The sequence below is a fragment of the Salmo salar genome, chromosome 20 (assembly GCF_965601325.2).
Source record: "Salmo salar chromosome 20, fSalSal1, whole genome shotgun sequence".
Lineage (NCBI taxonomy): Eukaryota > Metazoa > Chordata > Actinopteri > Salmoniformes > Salmonidae > Salmo > Salmo salar.
Window position 1 is genome coordinate 42,240,496 of NC_138310.1, and position 22,084 is coordinate 42,262,579.

At 41.8% G+C, this 22,084-nt stretch overlaps 1 protein-coding gene across 4 annotated transcripts; it reads right to left on the reverse strand.

Moving 5' to 3' along the window:
- Window positions 1–750: 750 nt before the first annotated feature.
- Window positions 751–13,810, reverse strand: zgc:162872 (BAR_ACAPs and ArfGap_ACAP domain-containing protein). 4 transcript variants are annotated; one of them, XM_014161898.3, is made up of 23 exons: window positions 13,182–13,810; window positions 12,930–12,987; window positions 12,697–12,816; window positions 12,491–12,544; window positions 12,332–12,390; window positions 11,627–11,810; window positions 10,643–10,726; window positions 10,477–10,521; window positions 10,186–10,281; window positions 9,570–9,644; window positions 9,381–9,484; window positions 9,214–9,265; window positions 8,989–9,089; window positions 8,607–8,718; window positions 8,207–8,403; window positions 7,878–7,947; window positions 7,555–7,649; window positions 6,807–6,883; window positions 6,579–6,733; window positions 6,082–6,191; window positions 4,779–4,889; window positions 4,629–4,690; window positions 751–2,461 (listed from the first exon to the last, which is right to left on the reverse strand). In XM_014161898.3, exons 1-23 carry the CDS (start codon window positions 13,232–13,234, stop codon window positions 2,295–2,297), a joined length of 2,241 nt encoding a protein of 746 aa, XP_014017373.1. In that variant the 5' UTR covers window positions 13,235–13,810; the 3' UTR covers window positions 751–2,294. The 4 variants fall into 4 exon arrangements, with proteins under 4 accessions (XP_014017373.1, XP_014017376.1, XP_014017377.1 ...); XM_014161901.3 differs by lacking the exon at window positions 10,643–10,726 and having other exon boundaries at window positions 13,182–13,809; XM_014161902.2 differs by lacking the exons at window positions 10,477–10,521; window positions 10,643–10,726 and having other exon boundaries at window positions 10,186–10,257; window positions 13,182–13,809.
- Window positions 13,811–22,084: the final 8,274 nt, after the last annotated feature.

Genomic DNA, 22,084 nt, shown 5'->3' on the forward strand with positions numbered 1-22,084 from the left:
TCAGTATAGTGATGCAGGTCTAGATGTTGTACACATGAAATTGTATCATTCCAAACTTTATCCGCAATGTTATATTTATTCCCTTTTCGCAACTCTAGCGGTTCCATTTTCCATGTAGCCTGCTGCTACAGGTAACTGCCAAAATAACGGAAACACCAACATATAGTGAGTGTCCTTATAGGGCGTTGAGACACCACAAGCAGCCAGAACAGTTTCAGTGCACCTTGGCATATATTCTACAAGTGTCTGGAACTTCCTGTGTGGAAGAACTCCATGCTTTCAATATATTTTGTACCCCTCATTTAGTTAAGTGTTTCCTTTATTTTGGCAGTTACCTGTAAAATGGACAGGGGTATCTCTGGAGTCACAACAAAATGGAATATAAAGTTGTGTATAAAGTTCAGTATGACACAACTTCATATGTACAACATCTAAAGACCTGCATTACAATACTGAGAGCTTTGCTGTTTCTAAAATGATGTATTTTGGTGTTTTTGAGCCTTGTTCATGTCTTTTTCAGGGCCCACATACTACACGAGGATGAGGAAGTGATTAGCTGTTTGGGGTCAATTTCTATAAAAGGTGAAATCAAAATATTTGTCTGGACCCTTCTATAACAACCCATTTACATACAAAATAGAGATTTAGTTGTAAAAAATAACTTTTCCATTAAGGACTGTACTCATCATTTACTCATTATTTCAATCACATCTGGGACACTGTGCACCATAATCCAATAAAAACTAAAAACAGTATTAAGACACATTTTATTATATCTGACTGTGCCACAGTAAAATAATATATAATAGGCCTATATTTAAGCAATAGGGCCCAAGGGGATGTGGTATATTGGCCATATACCACAAACCCCCAAGATGCCTAATTGCCATTATAAACTGGTTAGCAACATAAGTAGAACAGTAAACAAGTACTTCTGCGTCATATTGTCTGATATACACACAGCTGAAATGCTGTTTCAGCCAATTATAATCCAGGACCCAAACTACCCGCTTTATAATACATTCTAAATCCCTGCATTCTAATTTGACAGTTTTGGTCCACTTATCTCCTCTGCGAACAAAAACATAACAATAACAGTCTATTATAAGGAGCCATTGCTTTCAATGGGATTGATCCAGACTCAAATTGAAAGATTAACCGGGGTATAATCATTAGTACACACTGTAACAAAAATGTTTCACAACAGAAAATGTTCTGCAATGAAAACGAGAGTTCTTATTGGACAGATTTGGGTAGGTCCCTCCCTGTTTTATCCTGTTTGGTTCCTAGTGAATACACCCCACGTTCAGCAAGAATCAACGGTTCCCTCAGATGACCTGTAAGTAGCAACATGTATGGGCTATTGCATGCAGCAGTTCAGTCAGTAAGTATAAGTCATCTAATAACTTCTGAAATATTGGGAGTGGCTAATAACAATACAAAAAAATATAATACTTTAGTATTTCAATATGTAACCCTTTTATATTCCTTATTTATTGCCTTTTTGGGCATTTCAGCAGACTGAGCAAACACAGTTCATATGCATCCATCCAATGAAACATCCATTCACAAGAATTGGAGCATTCATTCCTTGAGGGTTTAAGGGTCTACTGAGCAGTATTCAAGACTGTAACATTGAATATAATAAGTTCTAAACAGGATTGAGATCCTGAGACCATTTGCTTCCTTGTAGCAGTAGGCCTAGTAGTTTATGTTTTCTTTTTCTTTGTAAAACTGTTCAGGTAACTTTTCTAATAACTTCAAAAGTGTGCCTCAAAACTGAAGCAAGTTAAAAATGTATCTTTTTTACTTTGTTCAAGTCAGAATTTGATTTGTTATTTAACTGCTGAGGCACAATGACAACTGTCAGACACTGCAGCCCTGAAGGACCAGGAGGGTGCAACTTTACAGAATGTTTAGATATACTGTAAATGTTTTGTATAGATTAGGTGTGAGTGTTTGTTATGTAGAACTGAGAGTCATGTCATTTCTACCTGCAACTTTGTGAACGTTTCACCTCATTGAATTCACCCCTGGGTTCTCCATTCTTGACCGGAAAAGTGGTAATGCCCCTTTTCCTTTATAATTCCCAACCCTAGGTCTCCTCCTCTTTATTTACATGGGAGAATCTCTATTGCATAATCCTTGCGTCCTCTCTCCTCACCTCCTTCTCAAAACCCATTGAATGAGAATGCCAGAGGCCCCATCCGTCTGACCTTTTCCTCCAATGGGTTTTTAGAAAGAGGCAAGATGAGAGGAGAGAGGACACGAGGAGTATGCAATTGAGATTCTCCCTATGTGTCTTCCTCCTCCTTCTCTGCCTTGTGCTGGTCATTCACCATCCTCTTGTCCTGTCCCTCTTGTCCGCTTCTGCTGAACTGTCGACGAGTGAGTCTTTCTGGATCGTGAGAAGCCATATCACTGAAGTCACGGAAGATGTCTTGAAATGTCTCATCGTCACCTGGAAAGAAACACACCAGCATTTTAGCAACATTTTGTGTTTCGATTAAGGGTTGTGTTTAGTAGGCACGAAATGAAAGAGTGAAACAGGCTGAACTATCTGTACTTGTTCAATAAGAACAAGCCATTTTAGTCTTCATTGCAAAACGTTTTGCTATGGTGAGCCCTAATGAATACAACCCAGCACAGCAAAATAGCATTCTAGGAGTTTTCACATTCAACACGGACAGAGAAGTCTGGCTCATATCAAAACTCGAAGTCCTCCTGAGTTCAGAGTCTAGGGAGGCTGTTAGATGTTGTCAGTACGATGCGTCAATAATGAAGGGGGCTGTGCTTTTACTGGTTTGTTCTCCTCTTCGTCTTTCTCTCTCAAACACCCTCATGGACAGCCTCACACAGCCCCGGAGCACTGCCCTCTTCCTTTACAAATGTTAGATTTTCACATCCAAATGAGAGGTCTTAACATTTGAGATAACCAATCAAAGCGTGCTCTATTTCTGAGTGAATATTGCACCAACAAATTAATTCCTGTCCAGACATGGTACACAGCTCTCCCTAGCTGTGTACCATGTGGGTGGCGTCAGCCAAGCTACAGACAAATACCACAGAAGGTGAAAGAACAAAGTCTACTCACAAAGTTTAGATAAACATTGTTGGGTCGATTGGTTCACCTCAACTCTGGAAATCACTATGACTTGCAACTCCATGGGAATTGGACTAAATGGATAGGGCTAAATTGAAATGTTTCTTACAGAAGAAATATGAAAAGCATATGTATAAGCATGGTAGCAATTCAAAGGGAACAGTTTGGAGATTATGGGGAAATTATTAGACCAACATTGAGGACACAACAGTTCACCACAGAACTGTTTTCTGTGCATTTTATACTGAACAAAAATAGAAACGCAACATGCAACAATTACAGTTCATATAAGAAAATCTGTCAATTGAAATAAATGCATTAGGCCCTAATCTATGAATTTCACATAACTGGGCAGGTGTGCAGCCATGAGTGTGTCTGGGAGGGCATAGGCCCAACCACTTGGCAGCCAGGCCCACCCACTAGGGAGCCAGGCCCAGTCAATCAGAAAGAGTTTATCCCTGCAAAACATTATTTATTATTTTATCCCCCACCCCCTCAGATGATCCCACAGGTCAAGAAGTCGGATGTGGAGGTCCTGGGCTGGTCTGCGGTTGTGAGGCCAGTTCGACATACTGCCAAATTCTTTAAAACGATGTTGGAGGCAGCTTATTGTAAAGAAATTAACATTTAATTCTCTGGCAACAGCTCTGGTTGACATTCCTTCAGTCAGCATGCCAGTTGTATCTCCCTCAAAACTTGTGACATCTGTGGCATTGTGTTGTGCTACAAAATTGCACATTTTAGAGTGGCCTTTTATTGTCCCCAGCACAATTACTGTTGTTGTTTACGCAATCCAAAAACGTCCCATTATAAATGGCAATCTGGGTCAGGTGGGCATAATTTGAAAGCTTGTTCTATTGCCAACATGACTAGCTAAGTTATAAAATACAATCTTAAAAAGGAGTCATAAAGGAGTCATGCGAGCATTTAGGTGCATGTTCTGCCGCAGATTTTCTTCACAATAGACAGACATTGGCTCATTCAGTTCATAACAACCTAAGGTATGAAGCTATGTCATCTTGTACATCAACATAGTGATCATAAACGTTGGCACTGTATATGACATGAGTTTTATGGAAATGTGAAGTGCACATTTGGATTCACAGGTGTTTGGCTTGCTTGTATGACATCACAGCAGTATTTATTATAATCTTCAGCATCTCATCTTTCAAAATACACTTAAAATACCTCTTAATTTACAGCATTCCCCTCACTCAGACAACAAAACATTTGCAAAAGTTGCCCAATTAGTGGGAAGGATGGGGGCAACTTCTTGTCACGTGCGGTGCTCAAGTTCAGAAAAGCTGACAGGTCAAAACCCATACAGAGCTGTGAAGTGGAGGCCCTGAGCTCTGATGTCATGTATAGCATGTTACAGTGCAGCCACTGCGTTCCAATTTAGTCATTTATCAGTTAACATATCTTCCATTTTCAACCCGTATACAGGTACCAGTGTAAAGGCCTACAGGCGAGAAACAAATAAAGGCATCAGCATTTTATTAAACATCAACATAGTGAATGTTACCCATAGATCCAAAGAATCCCTCTGAGTCTCTCATCTCTTCATTCATGCGAGCCATTCGTAGTCTGGAAAACAGTCCCCAAAAAATACAGGGCATTAACAAACTACCACAAAGCTTCCACTTTTCCTGCATTTCAGAGTGGATTTACTTACAGGGTTACAATATCGGCATGTGCTGTCTCTATGGCAATGGCGAGTGGGTCCTGCCCCCTCTCGTCAACTGCATACTGATTGGCTCCCTTTTTTAGAAGTAGACACACTTGCCTGTGAGAAACATGATACACACGTTATTCATTTGCACCTACCAAACAGATTTGAACCAATCATAGACTGATATACTATAGCCTAAGACATCAGTGGTTCTCAAAGTGGTACTGCAAGGGGTCAGCGACCAAATTATTTTTAAAAAGAAGAAAAGGGGCCAGATACTTGGGTTAGTCCGATCATGCACTGCAGAAATCATAGTAAAACTCTTTGCATGCTTTTTTATTGAATTCTCAAGTAGGAGCTGTGTTCTGATTATGAAGGGGTCCCGGAGGAATTTGCTATCACAAAAGGGGTCCCTGACCCCAAAAACTTAAGAGAACCCCTGGCCTGACCTGGAAGGACGACTTCTACTGCTATATGTAGACCAAGGACTTTACCCTGACCATAAACTCTGGGTCCTAGTTACAGGCACTGTTCCAATAGCATACCAGTTAAAACGAAGCTACGTTTTGGTCATGCATAGTGTAGATATTGTAAAATAGCCAGCCGTAGTCTATGGCGTTGCCCATCCCTGCTCTATATACTGTATTCCCTGACTGTGTTATGGTTGGACGATGGTATCACCCCCTATTGGCCAAAGTGAAACAGGTTTATGTGTGTGTGTGTCTTTGTGACACATGCCATGATGGAGCAAAGTGTCAGTCAAATGGGCCGTCTCACAGTAGTGAGTTATAAATCATGAGCTGAATAGAAGCAAAGTCTACCGTCTTTAGAACTGGATAATAATCGCTTTAGGACTATTTGCCTCATCCTCTCTTAATATTGTTTGTTCTATCGCTCTCATAAAGCTGTGATTGAGAATAGCCTACGCCTAGGTCCTATAGGCTCCGACTTTCATTCTTGTTCCTTTTTAAAGCGTCAACCTTCTTAGGCTATTTGAATATTTGGGATATAGGCTACTGTATATCATTCTAACTTGTCTTAAAGCTTTTATGCTAGGCCTAGTAGAAGGATAGGTTATTGGCCATGGAGGGTCAGGGGGTTTTCTGACCCGCACAGATCATTTATTTCCAACGCTCTTGACATTCAGGCTACCTAGCTGTCAATCATTGTCAATAGACAATAGTATAGTAATATCGCCCAACCCTAGTCTGTGTGAAAGCATTGGTGTGAATTAAATAGAACACTATTAAACACCATACATATACTGTATATGTAACTGATGTATCTCTATGGGTGTGACCCTCACCCTGTGTGGCCCCAGGTGGCTGCAGTGTGAAGGGCACCTTGACCGCGCTGGTCACGGTAGTTAACATTGGCTCCATTCTGCAGTAGGAACTCACAGGCCGATAGGGAGCCCTGCAGACAGACAGAAAAGCATATACATGTAAGACAAATGCACAACCCATGTTTAGGGCCCTGAAGTAAAAAAATACACATAAAACCTAGTCAGGATAAACTTGGGGGCCTACCATGCTAAAGTATAAATATAACACAATCTATGTCAAACAGACTTAGCAATATGATGTTGCAGATAAGCATGATGCATCACGATGCACTCAAGAGTATCACAGAATATCTGCACATGTGCATCGGTGCACTTCAATAGCTTCAATGTGATAACTGCAAAACCGAAACAGCTGAGAAGTTTAGCCCTGGGATTGAATGTCCTTAGCAGCTTGATATTGCTGATTACTTTGTGCATCGCTGACTGTACCTTTAAATAATGTCCATGGTGCTACTCACCCCAAAAGTTGAGCCAATGAGAGCAGTGCGTCCCTCCTCCTCAGCGTGGCTCCAGTTCACCTCTGCACCCTGCGCCAACGCTGATGCCATGGTGACCAGGTCCCCTTGGAAAGCAGCCTGGTACAACTGGCGTCCTGCATTCTCCCTCCCAATCTCTACAGTAACAATAATAGCATCATTGAAAGAGGAATGGACTGAGACGAAATTTAGGAGTAGGAATGGACATACGTGTTTCAGGCGAGTTGGCATCCTTCACAAATCTTTTCTCCACATATTTCTCTTTAATCCATGTCTCTTTCTCTGGGCTGAAAGAGAGAGAGAGAGAATAACTGTTAAAGCAGGGGACTGTGCAGGCAGTCAAACTATTTTAGTAGTTTTGTTTCAAATCGAACATTGTAAAGCCCTATGTGAAGTCTTTTGAAACCTACTCCAGTGTTCACTCTTAGAAAAAAATTGTTCCATGTAGAACCCTGTGGAAAGGGTTCTACCTAGAACCCAAAAGGGTTCTTCAAAGGGTTCTCCCATGGGGACAGCCGAAGAACCCTTTTCGTTTCTAGATGGAACCTTTCTAAGAGTTCAGCTCATTCAGTGTAGCTCTTTAATAATCAATGCCTTTCAATTGATGGAGTAAGTCTCTTCCAATTGGAACATGCGAGACTAATATAAGGGGTTTTATTTTTATTTTATTTCACCTTTATTTAACCAGGTAGGCCAGTTGAGAACAAGTTCTCATTTACAACTGCGACCTGGCCAAGATAAAGCAAAGCAGGTCGACACAAACAACAACACAGAGTTACACATGGAATAAACAAGCGTACAGTCAATAACACAATAGAAGAGAAAAAAAGGAAGTCTATATACAGTGTGCGCAAATGGCGTGAGGAGGTAAGGCAATAAATAGGCCATAGTAGCGAAGTAAGGGGAATATAAGGGGTTTGACAGTGTTGCCAAAGAACCTCTGTTGCAAAATGCTTACCGAGGGCTGCCAGCACTAGGCTTTACTCTGCCCTCTGCTGCACACCTGGACTCATATATCCCATTGATGACATCATTACCCAGACCACACAGCAGCTGCAGAGCAGAACAGAGCAGAAGAGTTAAGAAACTAACCTCATACTTAGGGGGCATTCGTTTTTTCCTGACCATGAGCTCTGACCAGTAAAACTCTTGGCCCTAGTTATAGCCAGCTGGTCATGCAGTCAGGAAAATCTCAGGGCTACTACTCATAATTGTAATATTTTATCTTGAGCTACAGAACTTTAATTTGTAACATGTATGTGAGAATTCTGCTTACAGTACCTTCAGCTGTTCGGGATCCCAGGAGTCTAGGGTGAGAGATCGCACTTTGGAGAGATGGACCCCAAGGCTCCTGTTAAAAAAAACACAACACAACAGAAACATGGTGGTCAGTAACCCCAGTCTTGGGAAGCTCCAGAGGGACTAACAGGACTACGGGGAATGCAGGTTTTTATTCCAGCCTAGCACTAACACACTTGATTCAACTAATCAAGGTATGTGTGAGACCTTGATCTGTAAAATGAGGTGTGAAAGTGCTGGACTGGAACAAAAGCCTGCACGCCCTTTCAGTCCCCCCGGACTATAAACACCACACACTAGCAAGGCAGTACCTATGGATGCCGGAGCACTCGATGCACATGGTGATACCCAGGTTGACGCTGGCCCAGCGTGGCTCCTCCTCACTGCAGTCGCAGCAGCGGTGGTTCCCCGGACTTTGGAGGGCCACAACCAAAGCGGCAGGCCTTTGAGGAGGCTGTCCTGGCTGGGGGTCTGAGGGGCTCTGGAGGGGCAGAGGGCTTTCTTTGGGCTGGGCACACAGAGAGGCATAGTTAGAATGTATTTGCCTAGAGATTCCTTAATAGGTCAATAGGACACTGACGGTAGGCTGTTTTGTTTAGTTAAATGTGACTTTTTTTTATACAAAAATCTAAGTGCTCGACAATTGTAGTTAAATATTGTAGTATGGGAAATCTGTTAATGTGTCTGTAAGCTTGTCTGAGTTGTAAATACCTGAGGCTGCTGGGACTCCACTCTCTCGCGGTAGGCCATGTCTATGCTCCCTAGAACGGCACTGATCCAAGCCTGTTTCAGCTCCTCTGAGTCAGCCTGGAGGGCACAGCATCTGGGCAGAGGAAGACAGATAGGTCAATGAGGGATAACTTGGACTTGAGCTCTGCTTTAATTCAATGCGTCACATGCAAAATATAAGTAAAATATTTCCAATGTATCCGAAATGAGCTGTGATGCTTGCAATGTTAAATCTTAAATGACTGAGTTTTTATTATCTCACAGATAAAGCCCCACGGAGATACATTTAAACAACATTTCGTGGAAAACTTCAGAAAAAATGTAAATACAACTAAAAATATAGAAATTAAAACTGCTTAGCTACTTTTTAACAGAAACCAGCTCAAAACTGAAGCGGCGGTCAATGCTGTCCAGAGACTTCACCGCACACAGCCTGAGGTCATCAAACAGCAACACAGGCTCCTCCTACAGGAAGACAACTGTCAATCACAACTATTCAAGGACACAAAAATGTCTGTAATAAAATTCTGCAATACAACTATAATAAATGATTGCTCAAAAGACCAAATAAATACATAAACTGTCCTACCTTATGTGACTTTGTGTACACCAATTGGTTGTCTTTAATGGAGAACCAGCATCTAAAGCAAGATTTGAGATTTAGTGACGTGTTGAATACAGGGGAGTAATTAACTGCCATTGTGTGACATAAGTTGTAAGATATCACAGTAAAGAATTTGTGTTTCTCTCGCTCACCTCTTCCATGTCTTGTTCTTTCTCCGAGATCTTTTGAAGAGGTAGCCCTGTATGGTTTCCCCACCATCAGGACAGGAACGTAGTATGGGCTCCCCTGAGGCATCCTGGACACAAACACACACATTTGTGTTAGTTAAGTGATAATCCTTCAGCAACTGTGAGCGTCTGGCATCTGATGATAACACTCACTCTCTGCTGGATCAGTAGGTGGGTATTCTCCAGGTCCTTTCTTTTAGCTGTACATTCAGTCGAGAGTTGGGCAAGCTGTCAAAAGGCATATTATCATAAATCTCAATGAACCAGTAGACAATGATATTGGCAGCCGCATGCTGGACTATATACTCCCTGAGTGGCAGGCACAAGCACAGATAGGGCTCAACCAGTGCCCAAGCACCTGCCCCTTTGACCTCCTCTGAAAAAATGTCCTGCCCGCTCAGAATGTTTTTATTAATGACTTTTTCAAATTGTATTTTTAGTCTCTTTTCAATGTTTTAATTTGAAATGTAACAAATTTCACATTAAACTAGCTCATTTAATTAACTCTTGGGAAAAATCCCCCTCCTCACCATCCAGCTTAAAGTGCGCACGTCTGACTTCTGCATGCAATCAGTGGCCACTGACACCGAACGGAGAGTATGTCCTTTTTTGTTGTTGTTGAGAACCAGGCTATTTTTGTTTTTTTACAGTCATGCCAGGTATTTTTAGCTACAGAGTTTTTACTGGTCAGGTCGCATGGTCAGTAAAAATTCCTGTCCTTAGTTATAGTGACTTTCCCTCAACTAATAATCACATCATCTGGTCTCACCTGTGCGGCCATGGACTTCATAGTGGGCTCCAAGTCTCTCAGCAAGTCAAAGCCTTGGTGGAAGAAGGTATACTGGGCATGGAAGTAGGAGAACACCTGAAACAAACAATATAGGGATGACTGATCAACCAATTCTACATCTTCAGTTTCAATATGACATGCCCACTCTCCAATGTTCTTCACAATTCACGTTTTAATTATTTATTGTCATTCATTACACTGTGTTCACCTGGGTATTTATCTACGTTTGCATTTAAGATCACCCACTACAGCTTAGAAACTGGGACTCACAGAATTTAGGATGTCCAGCTTCTGCTGGGCCTTGAAGTTATTCAGCTGCAAGAAGAGCAATGGTTAAAAGGACAAATTAACAAAAACAATGCAAGCCACAATCTAAAAATCTGTTAAACTTTACAAAATGAATTTCAAAGCATTGAACGTATTAATATGACCTCACCAATCGCTGAAGAAACCAAAATGAATGCCTTAACTCCGTTAACTCTGGCTTCTGTTTATTAGGCACCAAACAGAAGAACATGGACTGAAACAAGGAGGGACTTCCTTCACTTATCCAATAAGAAACGCTCATATTTTGTTTTCTGTTGCAATTATTATTATTTTAATTCCACCTTAATGAACACAACCCAGGCCTCATCCTTGTCATTAATAGCCATCCTAAAATGCACGTTTGCTACTGTCTAGCCATGTCATGGGTTGTCTGGTTATGCACCGGCCTGTTTATGATGACATACAGTATCTGTTCCTGCTCTGTTAGACGTACCTAAACGTGTTCTCTCACCTGCTTACTCAAACCTTAAACAAATAAACCCCTCCCGCTGTTCCAGGATGTCTTTGCCAGTGAGTCCTTTGTCATCTGAGTTCTCTGCTAAATAGTCTCTGCTGGGAATGCCCTACTTCAGCAGCCATCATCTGCTCTCTGAGGAATCACACATTCATTCAATTTCCAATCTGGCCCTCATACCATCATCATAACCTAATCATCTCCCTTCATTCCCTCTCCTCCCCCCCTGTAACTATTCCCTAAGTCATTGCTGTAAATGAGAATGTGTTCTCGGTAAACTTACCTGCTAAAATAATGGTAAAATAAAAAAGATCACAGCTGAGTGTACTTTACACTGTGAGCAGAATCAAAATAATCATCTAAGTAAGAATTACCTGAGTGCTACTCACTCCGCTAACAATTCCTACCCTGTGTAAACATCCCTAATCCCAAGTAGGGTTGCAAAATTCCAGAAATTGTCTCCAAAGTTCGCAGGTATTTTCGGAATTCCGGGTTGGAGACTTTTTACACCTTTCCAAAATTTTGCAACCCCAATTAGTACTTCTTCAAACTAAAGTGAAATTCTTCGACTATAACTAGCAGTTTATTTTCCAATTGTATGTACTGATCTGTGGTTATGCATCTGGCTATTGCATTTACCTGCAAGCAGTAATCAAGGGCAAAGTGCTGGTGACATTTGCGTGTGGCCAACAGCAGATGGCTGGCACGCTCTGCATCAGTGACTTTGTGGCGGTATATCTGGGCATTTTTCACCGCTGCTGTCTCCAGATCCTCCCCAATCCGCACAAACTCCTTCCTAGTCTCTCCTAGCTGGGGTATGAACCTAAATGACAAAGACATAAAGGACATTTATAATGCATTATGATCCAGTTATAATGAATTGTAAAACTTGTCATGAGCATGTATGACCCCTGTACACTGTCTTATAATTATCTCTTCTTCTTTTGTCACATACACCTGTTAGGTGTAGTGAAATGTGTTGTTTTACAGGGTCAGCCAAAGTAGTATGGTGCCCCTGTAACAAATTAGGGTTAAGTGCCTTGCTCAAGGGCATCGAGAGATTTTTCATCTTGTCGGCTTGAGTATTCGAACCAGCAGTTAGTAGACCAATGCTCTAACCGCTAGGTTACCTGCCACCCTAATGATAATGATCCTGACTAGATTCCAGCCATTTTGAGTAAGTTGAAATGTTGAAACATCGAGAGACCTAAGCCTTATTATAAGACATTATTAAGGCTCATGCTTATAACAAGTTAAAAAGTGCAGCTGTGTGTGTGTGTGTGTGTGTGTGTGTGTGTGTGTGTGTGTGTGTGTGTGTGTGTGTGTGTGTGCACGGCAACATACTGTGTGAGAAGGTTTGACAGCTGCTGAGTGATAGCTCTCTGCGTCTGGTCAAACAGCACCTAAAAACAGGAGAGAACCACTAGGAGAGTAAAACCTGCGCTGACTAAAGCACATAACAAGTGGACAACAATCATCTGTCTCAAGTGGAACTCAACTCACAGTATGAAAGTTGATCATCTCCTGTAGTCCTTGAATGAACTGACTCATGCAGTTCTATGAGGACAGAAGAGTAGAATGCAACAGACATCAATTTAGTGATAATAAAACAGAACCAAATTCCAATTTTAGCCTAATGATTTGTGTCCCTTATAATTGCCCCAAACCCTTCTTTCCTACATTTTAACCCTCTCCCTGTTCATACACACCATGATGACGCTGTCACGTTTGTGATACGTGGAGAACTCAGCCAGTCCATCGAGGAAATGCTGATTTGCTGTGTTGTATGCTTGCCCTGATTCAACCATCTTGCCACAGAGCTTCATCACCTGCATCGAGAGGTATACACACTCAGATATTTATCACTTACAATTGACATCACTGCAGAAGCAAAATCATTATGCTGCTACATTTTATTTTCATAGCACAAAGAACTTTGCACCTTTTCCACTCGACTCTGCAGCTCTGCAACATCAGTTTGACACTTATCCAGGGTAAGCCTGAGAAAAACCAATAAAAACAGATTATTCCCCAGTCTCCAGAAACTCACCATCAGAGCTATGAAATGCACCATATTGTCAGTGTCATTTTGTTTAAAATCATCCAGACCAGTGTTGTGACAGGTAGAGGAGCAAGGAGTTTTTCCTTAACACCTGAGCAGGAAAAACTCCAGGCACTATTGAAGGTTACAAACCTAAATGCAGGTGAGTCCTGGATGCATTCTTCATAGTCCAAGAATGAATCCATTTTGGCTGCGATTTCTCTTCAGTGGAACGGTAGCTGGCTAATAGTTTTGACAAAATAATTCAATGCAATGGGGAGACCTAGATAGCATTAAGCTAGCTAATAGCGTTAAGCTAGCTATGTTTATAAACTGTCTATGCTATTCATAATACAGATTTAAAGTCACAACTTGCATCACCAACAGTGACAATAACATAACCAGTTGCTACAAGTATAAAGAATGAAACAAAATATAATTGACATGTTCAGTAGCTAGTGCATTAGTGGCATGCCTATCATTAGCCTTCGAGTAAAGGATAGCCTAAAGCTAGCCGGCTAGGTATCCTTCCTTGAAAGACGATCGATGGGATCTGAAAAACCGTAATTCGTTTTTCTGAGCACGAGCGGCAATGACCGCTAACAACAAGTTATGGACTGCATGAGCGTGTAACAGCTCAACAGAATTTTCAATATGTCCCTTTGTAATAACTAACTATAAATACTTGTCTCAAACAGCTGTCTCCGCATACATGCAATGTGTTGTCAATCGCTTTTTGTAAATATCCGATGATGACTATTTTTCTGCTAGCGGCACTAACAATGACGCCACGGTCTTATGGTAATGCAGGACCTTCAAAATAAAAGCCCCGATTTCAAAACATTGCAAGGTGGATAAATCATTCTGAAGATAATACATTTGAATCAATGTCGATTTTTATTGTGCTTCTTAGCAAATGCAAGAAGGAATTTATGGAAAATATATGTTCTTAAAAACATTATTTTCAGACCACTGTTGAAAAATACAAATTTTAGACTGGCATGTCACAATATTGGTGTTATAATGAAAAAACTATTATATGTGCCAGTTTCAAAGTGGCGTTGGAAGTACTCAGTAGAGTGTGTAGAATCTATATATATGGTGTCATTTCATAGGGCACTGAATCATACGGCACTCAATCATTTACTCCGCCCACTGCATTGGCCACAATGAAAATCACTGTAAATGCATTACATATAGGCTTACATAGAAAAAACTATTATTTGTGCAGATGTAAAAATGGGGTTGAGAGTACTCATGAGGGTCTGTAGAATCTATATATAGTGTCATTTCATAGGGCACTGAATAATACAGAGTGTTGCTGGCCTTTTACTACACCCATTCCATTGGCCACAATGAAAATCACTGTGTATGTGTTACACATTACATGCAATACATACTGGCTTATAGAGAAAAAAATATTATTTGTGTCGATGTACAAGTGGGGTTGGGAGTACTCAGAAGGGTCTGTAGAATCTCCAGCACCAGTCAAAAGTTTGGACACACTGTCGTAAGAATGGGACCAAGGCACAGCAGATGTTGAGTTCCACATATTTATTACAAAGTGAAACTTTAAGCAAAAGCAAATAAATCAATAAACGACCAACGAAACGTGACTACGTGGTGCACAAATACAAAACAATATCCCACAAACACAGGTGGGAAAAATAGCTACTTAAATATGATCCCCAATTAGAGGCAACGATTACCAGCTGCCTCTAATTGGGAACCAAACCAAAACACCAACATAGAAATGTTAAACTAGAACACCCCCTCGTCACGCCCTGACCTACTACACCATAGAGAAACAAGGGCTCTCTATGGTCAGGGCGTGACACACGTACTCATTCAATGGTTTTTCTTTATTTTTACTATTTCCTACATTGTAGAATAATAGTGAAGACATCAACACTATGAAATAACACATATAGAATCATGTAGTAACCAAAAAAGTGCTAAACAAATCCAAATATATTTTATATTTGAGATTCTTCAAAGTAGCCACCCTTTGCCTTGATGACAGCTTTGCACACTCTTGGCTTTCTCTCAACTAGCTCACCTGGAATGCTTTTCCAACGGTCTTGAAGGAGTTCCCACATATGCTGAGCACTTATTGGCTGCTTTTCCTTCACTCTGCGGTCTAACTCATCCCAAACCATCTCAATTGGGTTGAGGTCAGTGATTGTGGAGGACAGGTCATCTGATGCAACACTTTCTTGGTCAAATAGCCCTTACACAGCCTGGAGGTGTGTTGGGTCATTGTCCTGTTGAAAAACAAACGACAGTCCCACTAAGCGTAAACCAGATGGGATGGCATATCACTGCAGAATGCTGTGGTAGCCATGCTGGTTAAGTGTATGGAACGCCGTTTGTGTCTTTATGTGTCAAAAAAGATACACGTCAAATAGTGCTATTTGACGTGTCAAATAACAATATGCAAACTGTATGCAAATATTGGCCAATCACAAATAAGTTGCATGTGAAGCCAGCTATGTGAAAAACATTGTCAATCATCATCACCAACAAACTAATAAGTTGTGTCGAACCTTGAAAACATGAGACCACTTTTAAAGTTTTGCCAACCAAGTACAACCACCTTTATAACCACCCCAGGAGGATCAGGTAGGATTAATTCTGGTTGCTAATACCTGGCAAAAGTCAACATTAACTGGCACAGCTACCTAACGTTAATGTAACGCTTCTCCTTTCTATTATTAGCCTATCTAGCCATGTTATCGTTTGTAATTTAACAGTATGTCCGTTCGAGTAAACTAGGCCTTTACATTACTGTTATGTTGTTTTATGATTTCGTTTACTTTTTCTTCAAATATCGCTTGAACATGAAGGGTCATAGGACTGGACTGAACTACACTAACTAGCTAGGTATGGCTAACTATAGCAGCAGCTACCGTGGGGTGTGCGAGTATGGGCGGCGTCGATTATGCTGAGTGTCATTAGTGTAACTTTTTATAACGTTTGCACCTGTCAGATTTCAATCATTCAGGAGACGGCATAATGCTTGAGTCCAAAGGCGGCAAACAGGGAGAAACCGGCTGATAAATATGAGGGTTTGCCTGATCGCTGACCCTACCATCCAGCAGCTATTTTCTTATTTTCACCCCTCACGTTCTAACTCACTTTCTCCTTCTCCCTCACCTTCACCTCCCTCATCTCCATTTGTTTATAAACAAATTGTAGTATTTAAAACCTTAATGTCAGAGTATTTTCCCTTAGGATCAATCCTTATTCTATTTGTCATACATTTTGAATGAGCTCCCCCCCCTCTAGAACAGACATAAGTGACATTTTACGTTCGCTATAGAGCCGAGTGGACCAGGACAACTGCCCCATCGTCGACATGATAAATGTCCACAGGGGCAACGTCCTAAACAGTAGCCTGTATGCGTTTCAACGCAAAAACTTGAATGCAGGGGCTAAGATGGATGTTGCATTCGTGTACGTTGAGTCCAAAGCGGAGGGGGCAGTTGACCAAGGGGGAGTATTACAGGCTCCTCATGAGGGACATCAAAGACTCGGCCATCTTCGAGGGTCCGGAAGGAGCGAAATGGCTGTCCCTTCATGTTCATGGTAAGCCTTCTTTTTACCTGTATTAAGGTCTGATTTTCATGTAAAATACAAAAATTAAGCCAAAACAATTAGTGAAGAGGCTTTTTCAGGTGCTTTGTCCAGGGCGATATATCATAGGGATAATAAAGCTGGCACACATTTGAAATTGTCTTTTTAGCATCACGAGGGCCTGTATAGAACCATTGGGGAAATGATCAGTGTGTGTGTGGTCCATGGAGGGGTTGGGCCACACTTCTTCTCTGAGCGACTCTTCTCAGCAGTGTGTGGGAAGCCTGCACCACCACTCAGTCTGGAGGAGGTGAGCCACACTACTCTGAGAGCACATTTGGAAAATGTCAGTTTGATGTCCTCCCTCACAGAAACAGGAAATAATATATAATTTTTTACATGTATGGTTTCTTTTGCTGTGTTTAAAATTCTTGATTGCCTGTCATATATTTTTTTATTCTAGATCAAAAAAGCAGAGGACCTATCAGAGGTGAATAACAAATTGGAGGAATTGGTAGACTGGCTGAGCCTACTGGGGCTGAAAAGGATTGTTGTCAAGACAATAGAGGACAGGGATGGTGTGATTGAGTTGGTGGCTCAACAATTTGTCCACGGGAGCATGCAGGTGGCCTTGGAGCAGTAAGTCAACTCTGTCATAAATATGTGAAGTACTTGTCATTACCTCCTCTAACATAAGTATTTTGAATCGGTCCACCCCCCGAAATCAATACACATCACTAAATTTGCCCTTAACACTTATTTTTTAAATATACATACCGTCTCTAAACCATAACAGGTTCAAATATGGTCTCAACTCTTTTGGGCTGCTGGAGGCATTGGGGAACCACCAGACAGCTTCCGAGCACTTTTTGTGGACTCCATAAAGCCTCCCACCTGTTTAAAGTAACCTATTCCATACCTGGCGGCATACAGTGGGGGAAAAAAGTATTTAGTCAGCCACCAATTGTGCAAGTTCTCCCACTTAAAAAGATGAGAGAGGCCTGTAATTTTCATCATATGTACACTTCAACGATGACAGACAAAATGAGAAAAAAAATCCTGAAAATCACATTGTAGGATTTTTAATGAATTTATTTGCAAATTATGGTGGAAAATAAGTATTTGGTCAATAACAAAAGTTTATCTCAATACTTTGTTATATACCCTTTGTTGGCAATGACACAGGTCAAACGTTTTCTGTAAGTCTTCACAAGGTTTTCACACACTGTTGCTGGTATTTTGGCCCATTCCGCTATGCAGATCTCCTCTAGAGCAGTGATGTTTTGGGGCTGTCGCTGGGCAACACGGACTTTCAACTCCCTCCAAAGATTTTCTTTGGGGTTGAGATCTGGAGACTGCCTAGGCCACTCCAGGACCTTGAAATGCTTCATACGAAGCCACTCCTTTGTTGCCCGGGTGGTGTGTTCGGGATCATTGTCATGCTGAAAGACCCAGCCATGTTTCATCTTCAATGCCCTTGCTGATGGAAGGAGGTTTTCACTCAAAATCTCACGATACATGGCCCCATTCATTCTTTCCTTTACACGGATCAGTCGCCCTGGTCCCTTTGCAGAAAAACAGCCACAAAGCATGATGTTTCCACCCCCATGTTTCACAGTAGGTATGGTGTTCTTTGGATGCAACTCAGCATTCTTTGTCCTCCAAACACGACGAGTTGAGTTTTTACCAAAAGGTTCTATTTTGGTTTCATCTGACCATATGACATTCTCCCAATCCTCTTCTGGATCATCTAAATGCTCTCTAGCAAACTTCAGACGGGCCTGGACATGTACTGACTTAAGCAGGGGGACACGTCTGGCACTGCAGGATTTGAGTCCCTGGCGGCGTAGTGTGTTACTGATGGTAGGCTTTGTTACTTTGGTCCCAGCTCTCTGCAGGTCATTCACTAGGTCCCCCTGCGTGGTTCTGGGATTTTTGCTCACCGTTCTTGTGATAATTTTGACCCCACAGGGTGAGATCTTGCGTGGAGCCCCAGATCGAGGGAGATTATCAGTGGTTTTGTATGTCTTCCATTTCCTAATAATTGCTCCCACAGTTGATTTCTTCAAACCAAGCTGCTTACCTATTGCAGATTCAGTCTTCCCAGCCTGGTGCAGGTCTACAATTTTGTTTCTGGTGTCCTTTGACAGCTCTTTGGTCTTGGCCATAGTGGAGTTTGGAGTGTGACTGTTTGAGGTTGTGGACAGGTGTCTTTTATACTGATAACAAGTTCAAACAGGTGCCATTAATACAGGTAACGAGTGGAGGACAGAGGAGCCTCTTAAAGAAGAAGTTACAGGTCTGTGAGAGCCAGAAATCTTGCTTGCTTGTAGGTGACCAAATACTTATTTTCCACCTTAATTTGCAAATAAATTCATAAAAAATCCTACAATGTGATTTTCTGGATTTTTTTTCTCATTTTGTCTGTCATTGCTGACGTGTACCTATGATGAAAATTACAGGCCTCTCTCATCTTTTTAACTGGGAGAACTTGCACAATTGGTGGCTGACTAAATACTTTTTTCCCCACTGTACCTTACTGGGCAGCAGAAGAAAAAGTACCTAGAGGCAAACACGTGTGCTGTGACAATAAGGCGCCCTCTTCATAGCACCTACAATGCCTTTAGGGAATTCATGACCTCTGATATTGTGAATTCCCCGCATTTCAGTGTTGCATAAAAACACATTAGTATGATACAGAAATTATAGAATTGTATCCAGTAGCACTAAACTACAGTAACAATTGAGTGTTTGAAAATGTAACTGCACATCAACATTTTAAGCATTTATCTACTTACCGTCTATGTATACTGCTCAAAAAAATAAAGGGAACACTTAAACAACACATCCTAGATCTGAATGAAAGAAATAATCTTATTAAATGCTTTTTTCTTTACATAGTTGAATGTGCTGACAACAAAATCACACAAAAATAATCAATGGAAATCCAATTTATCAACCCATGGAGGTCTGGATTTGGAGTCACACTCAAAATTAAAGTGGAAAACCACACTACAGGCTGATCCAACTTTGATGTAATGTCCTTAAAACAAGTCAAAATGAGGCTCAGTAGTGTGTGTGGCCTCCACGTGCCTGTATGACCTCCCTACAACGCCTGGGCATGCTCCTGATGAGGTGGCGGATTGTCTCCTGAGGGACCTCCTCCCAGACCTGGACTAAAGCATCCGCCAACTCCTGGACAGTCTGTGGTGCAACGTGGCGTTGGTGGATGGAGCGAGACATGATGTCCCAGATGTGCTCAATTGGATTCAGGTCTGGGGAACGGGCGGGCCAGTCCATAGCATCAATGCCTTCCTCTTGCAGGAACTGCTGACACACTCCAGCCACATGAGGTCTAGCATTGTCTTGCATTAGGAGGAACCCAGGGCCAACCGCACCAGCATATGGTCTCACAAGGGGTCTGAGGATCTCATCTCGGTACCTAATGGCAGTCAGGCTACCTCTGGCGAGCACATGGAGGGCTGTGCGGCCCCCCAAAGAAATGCCACCCCACACCATGACTGACCCACCGCCAAACCGGTCATGCTGGAGGATGTTGCAGGCAGCAGAACGTTCTCCACGGCGTCTCCAGACTCTGACAAATCTGTCACGTGCTCAGTGTGAACCTCCTTTCATCTGTGAAGAGCACAGGGCGCCAGTGGCGAATTTGCCAATCTTGGTGTTCTCTGGCAAATGCCAAACGTCCTGCACGGTGTTGGGCTGTAAGCACAACCCCCACCTGTGGACGTTGGGCCCTCACACCACCCTCATGGAGTCTGTTTCTGACTGTTTGAGCAGACACATGCACATTTGTGGCCTGCTGGAGGTCATTTTGCAGGGCTCTGGCAGTGCTCCTCCTGCTCCTCCTTGCACAAAGGCGGAGGTAGCGGTCCTGCTGCTGGGTTGTTGCCCTCCTACGGCCTCCTCCACGTCTCCTGATGTACTGGCCTGTCTCCTGGTAGCGCCTCCATGCTCTGGACACTACGCTGACAGACACAGCAAACCTTCTTGCCACAGCTCGCATTGATGTGCCATCCTGGATGAGCTGCACTACCTGAGCCACTTGTGTGGGTTGTAGACTCCGTCTCATGCTACCACTAGAGTGAAAGCACCGCCAGCATTCAAAAGTGACCAAAACATCAGCCAGGAAGCATAGGAACTGAGAAGTGGTCTGTGGTCCCCACCTGCAGAACCACTCCTTTATTGGGGGTGTCTTGCTAATTGCCTATAATTTCCACCTGTTGTCTATTCCATTTGCACAACAGCATGTGAAATTTATTGTCAATCAGTGTTGCTTCCTAAGTGGACAGTTTGATTTCACAGAAGTGTGATTGACTTGGAGTTACATTGTGTTGTTTAAGTGTTCCCTTTATTTTTTTGAGCAGTGTATTTAACAATACATAGACGGTAAGTAGATAAATGCTTAAAATATTACAGTGCATTCTGAAAGTATTCAGACCCTTTTATTTCCTCAATCTACACACACCCCATAATGACAAAGCAAAAACAGGTGTTTAGATATTTTTGCAAATGTATAAATATATATATATCACATTTTACGTAGTAAGTATTCAGACCCTTTACTCAGTACTTTGTTGAAGCACCTTTGGCAGCGATTACAGCATCGATTCTTCTTGGGTATGACGCCACATTTTTATTTATATAATCCATTTTAGAATAAGGCTCTAATGTAACAAAATGGGGTCTGAATACTTTCCGAATGCACTGTATATCTGTATTGGCTGTTAATGTTCACTTAATGATTAGTAATTCTAAATTAATTATACAGTCCATATTGTTGTTTGTCTTGGTGTTTTATGGTTTTGTTTTTTAGACACACTTTACTGACACTTCACTAATAACCAATATCCTTTACTGATATTGACTGAAGAACTGCTGCCGTATTGCTGCCAACTCATCCAAATCTGATAATTTGATGTCCTACATTTAAGAACAAATTAACTTTAGCCATTATCATTTAATTGGAGCTACATGCAATAAGGCTTCCCATCCATTGCATTAAGTGACAGCTCCACTTCTGGGAACTGCACCTTTGTAAATTTCAAATGCATTAATCTAAGACCTAGATCCATTAGTCCAAGGCTCTCCAACCCTGTTCCTGGAGAGCTACCCTCCTGTAGGTTTTCAATCCAACCTCAGTTGTAACTAACCTGATTCATTTATTAATCAGGTAATTATTAAAATCAGGTGAACTAGATTAGGGTTGGAGTGAACCTACAAGACTGCCGTTGTTCAGTCCTCAGCCCATGGAGGTTCCACTGACTGTCAAACACAGTAAGATCTCTGTTCACCCGTGGCAGGAACACAAAGTACAGTGCCCACAGGTGCACCTCATTGTTGATGTCGATAATCTGCTCCGTCTCCAAGAAGGTGAACAGGTCATGGTAAACGTTGGAGACTCCATGCCAGACGTCCCCCCACAGCCGAGCGGCTGTTGTGATTGGTTGTGAGTGCTCCTT

Coding starts and splice junctions, on each gene's coding strand:
- zgc:162872 (XM_014161898.3), bottom strand. CDS start 13,234: ATGGATTCATTCTTGGACTATGAAGAATGCATCCAGGACTCACCTGCA. Junction 9,645..10,185: donor TGAAGTCCATGGCCGCACAG/GTGAGACCAGAT, acceptor GCCTTTTGACAG/CTTGCCCAACTCTCGACTGA. Junction 6,884..7,554: donor CCTAGTGCTGGCAGCCCTCG/GTAAGCATTTTG, acceptor TCTCTCTTTCAG/CCCAGAGAAAGAGACATGGA.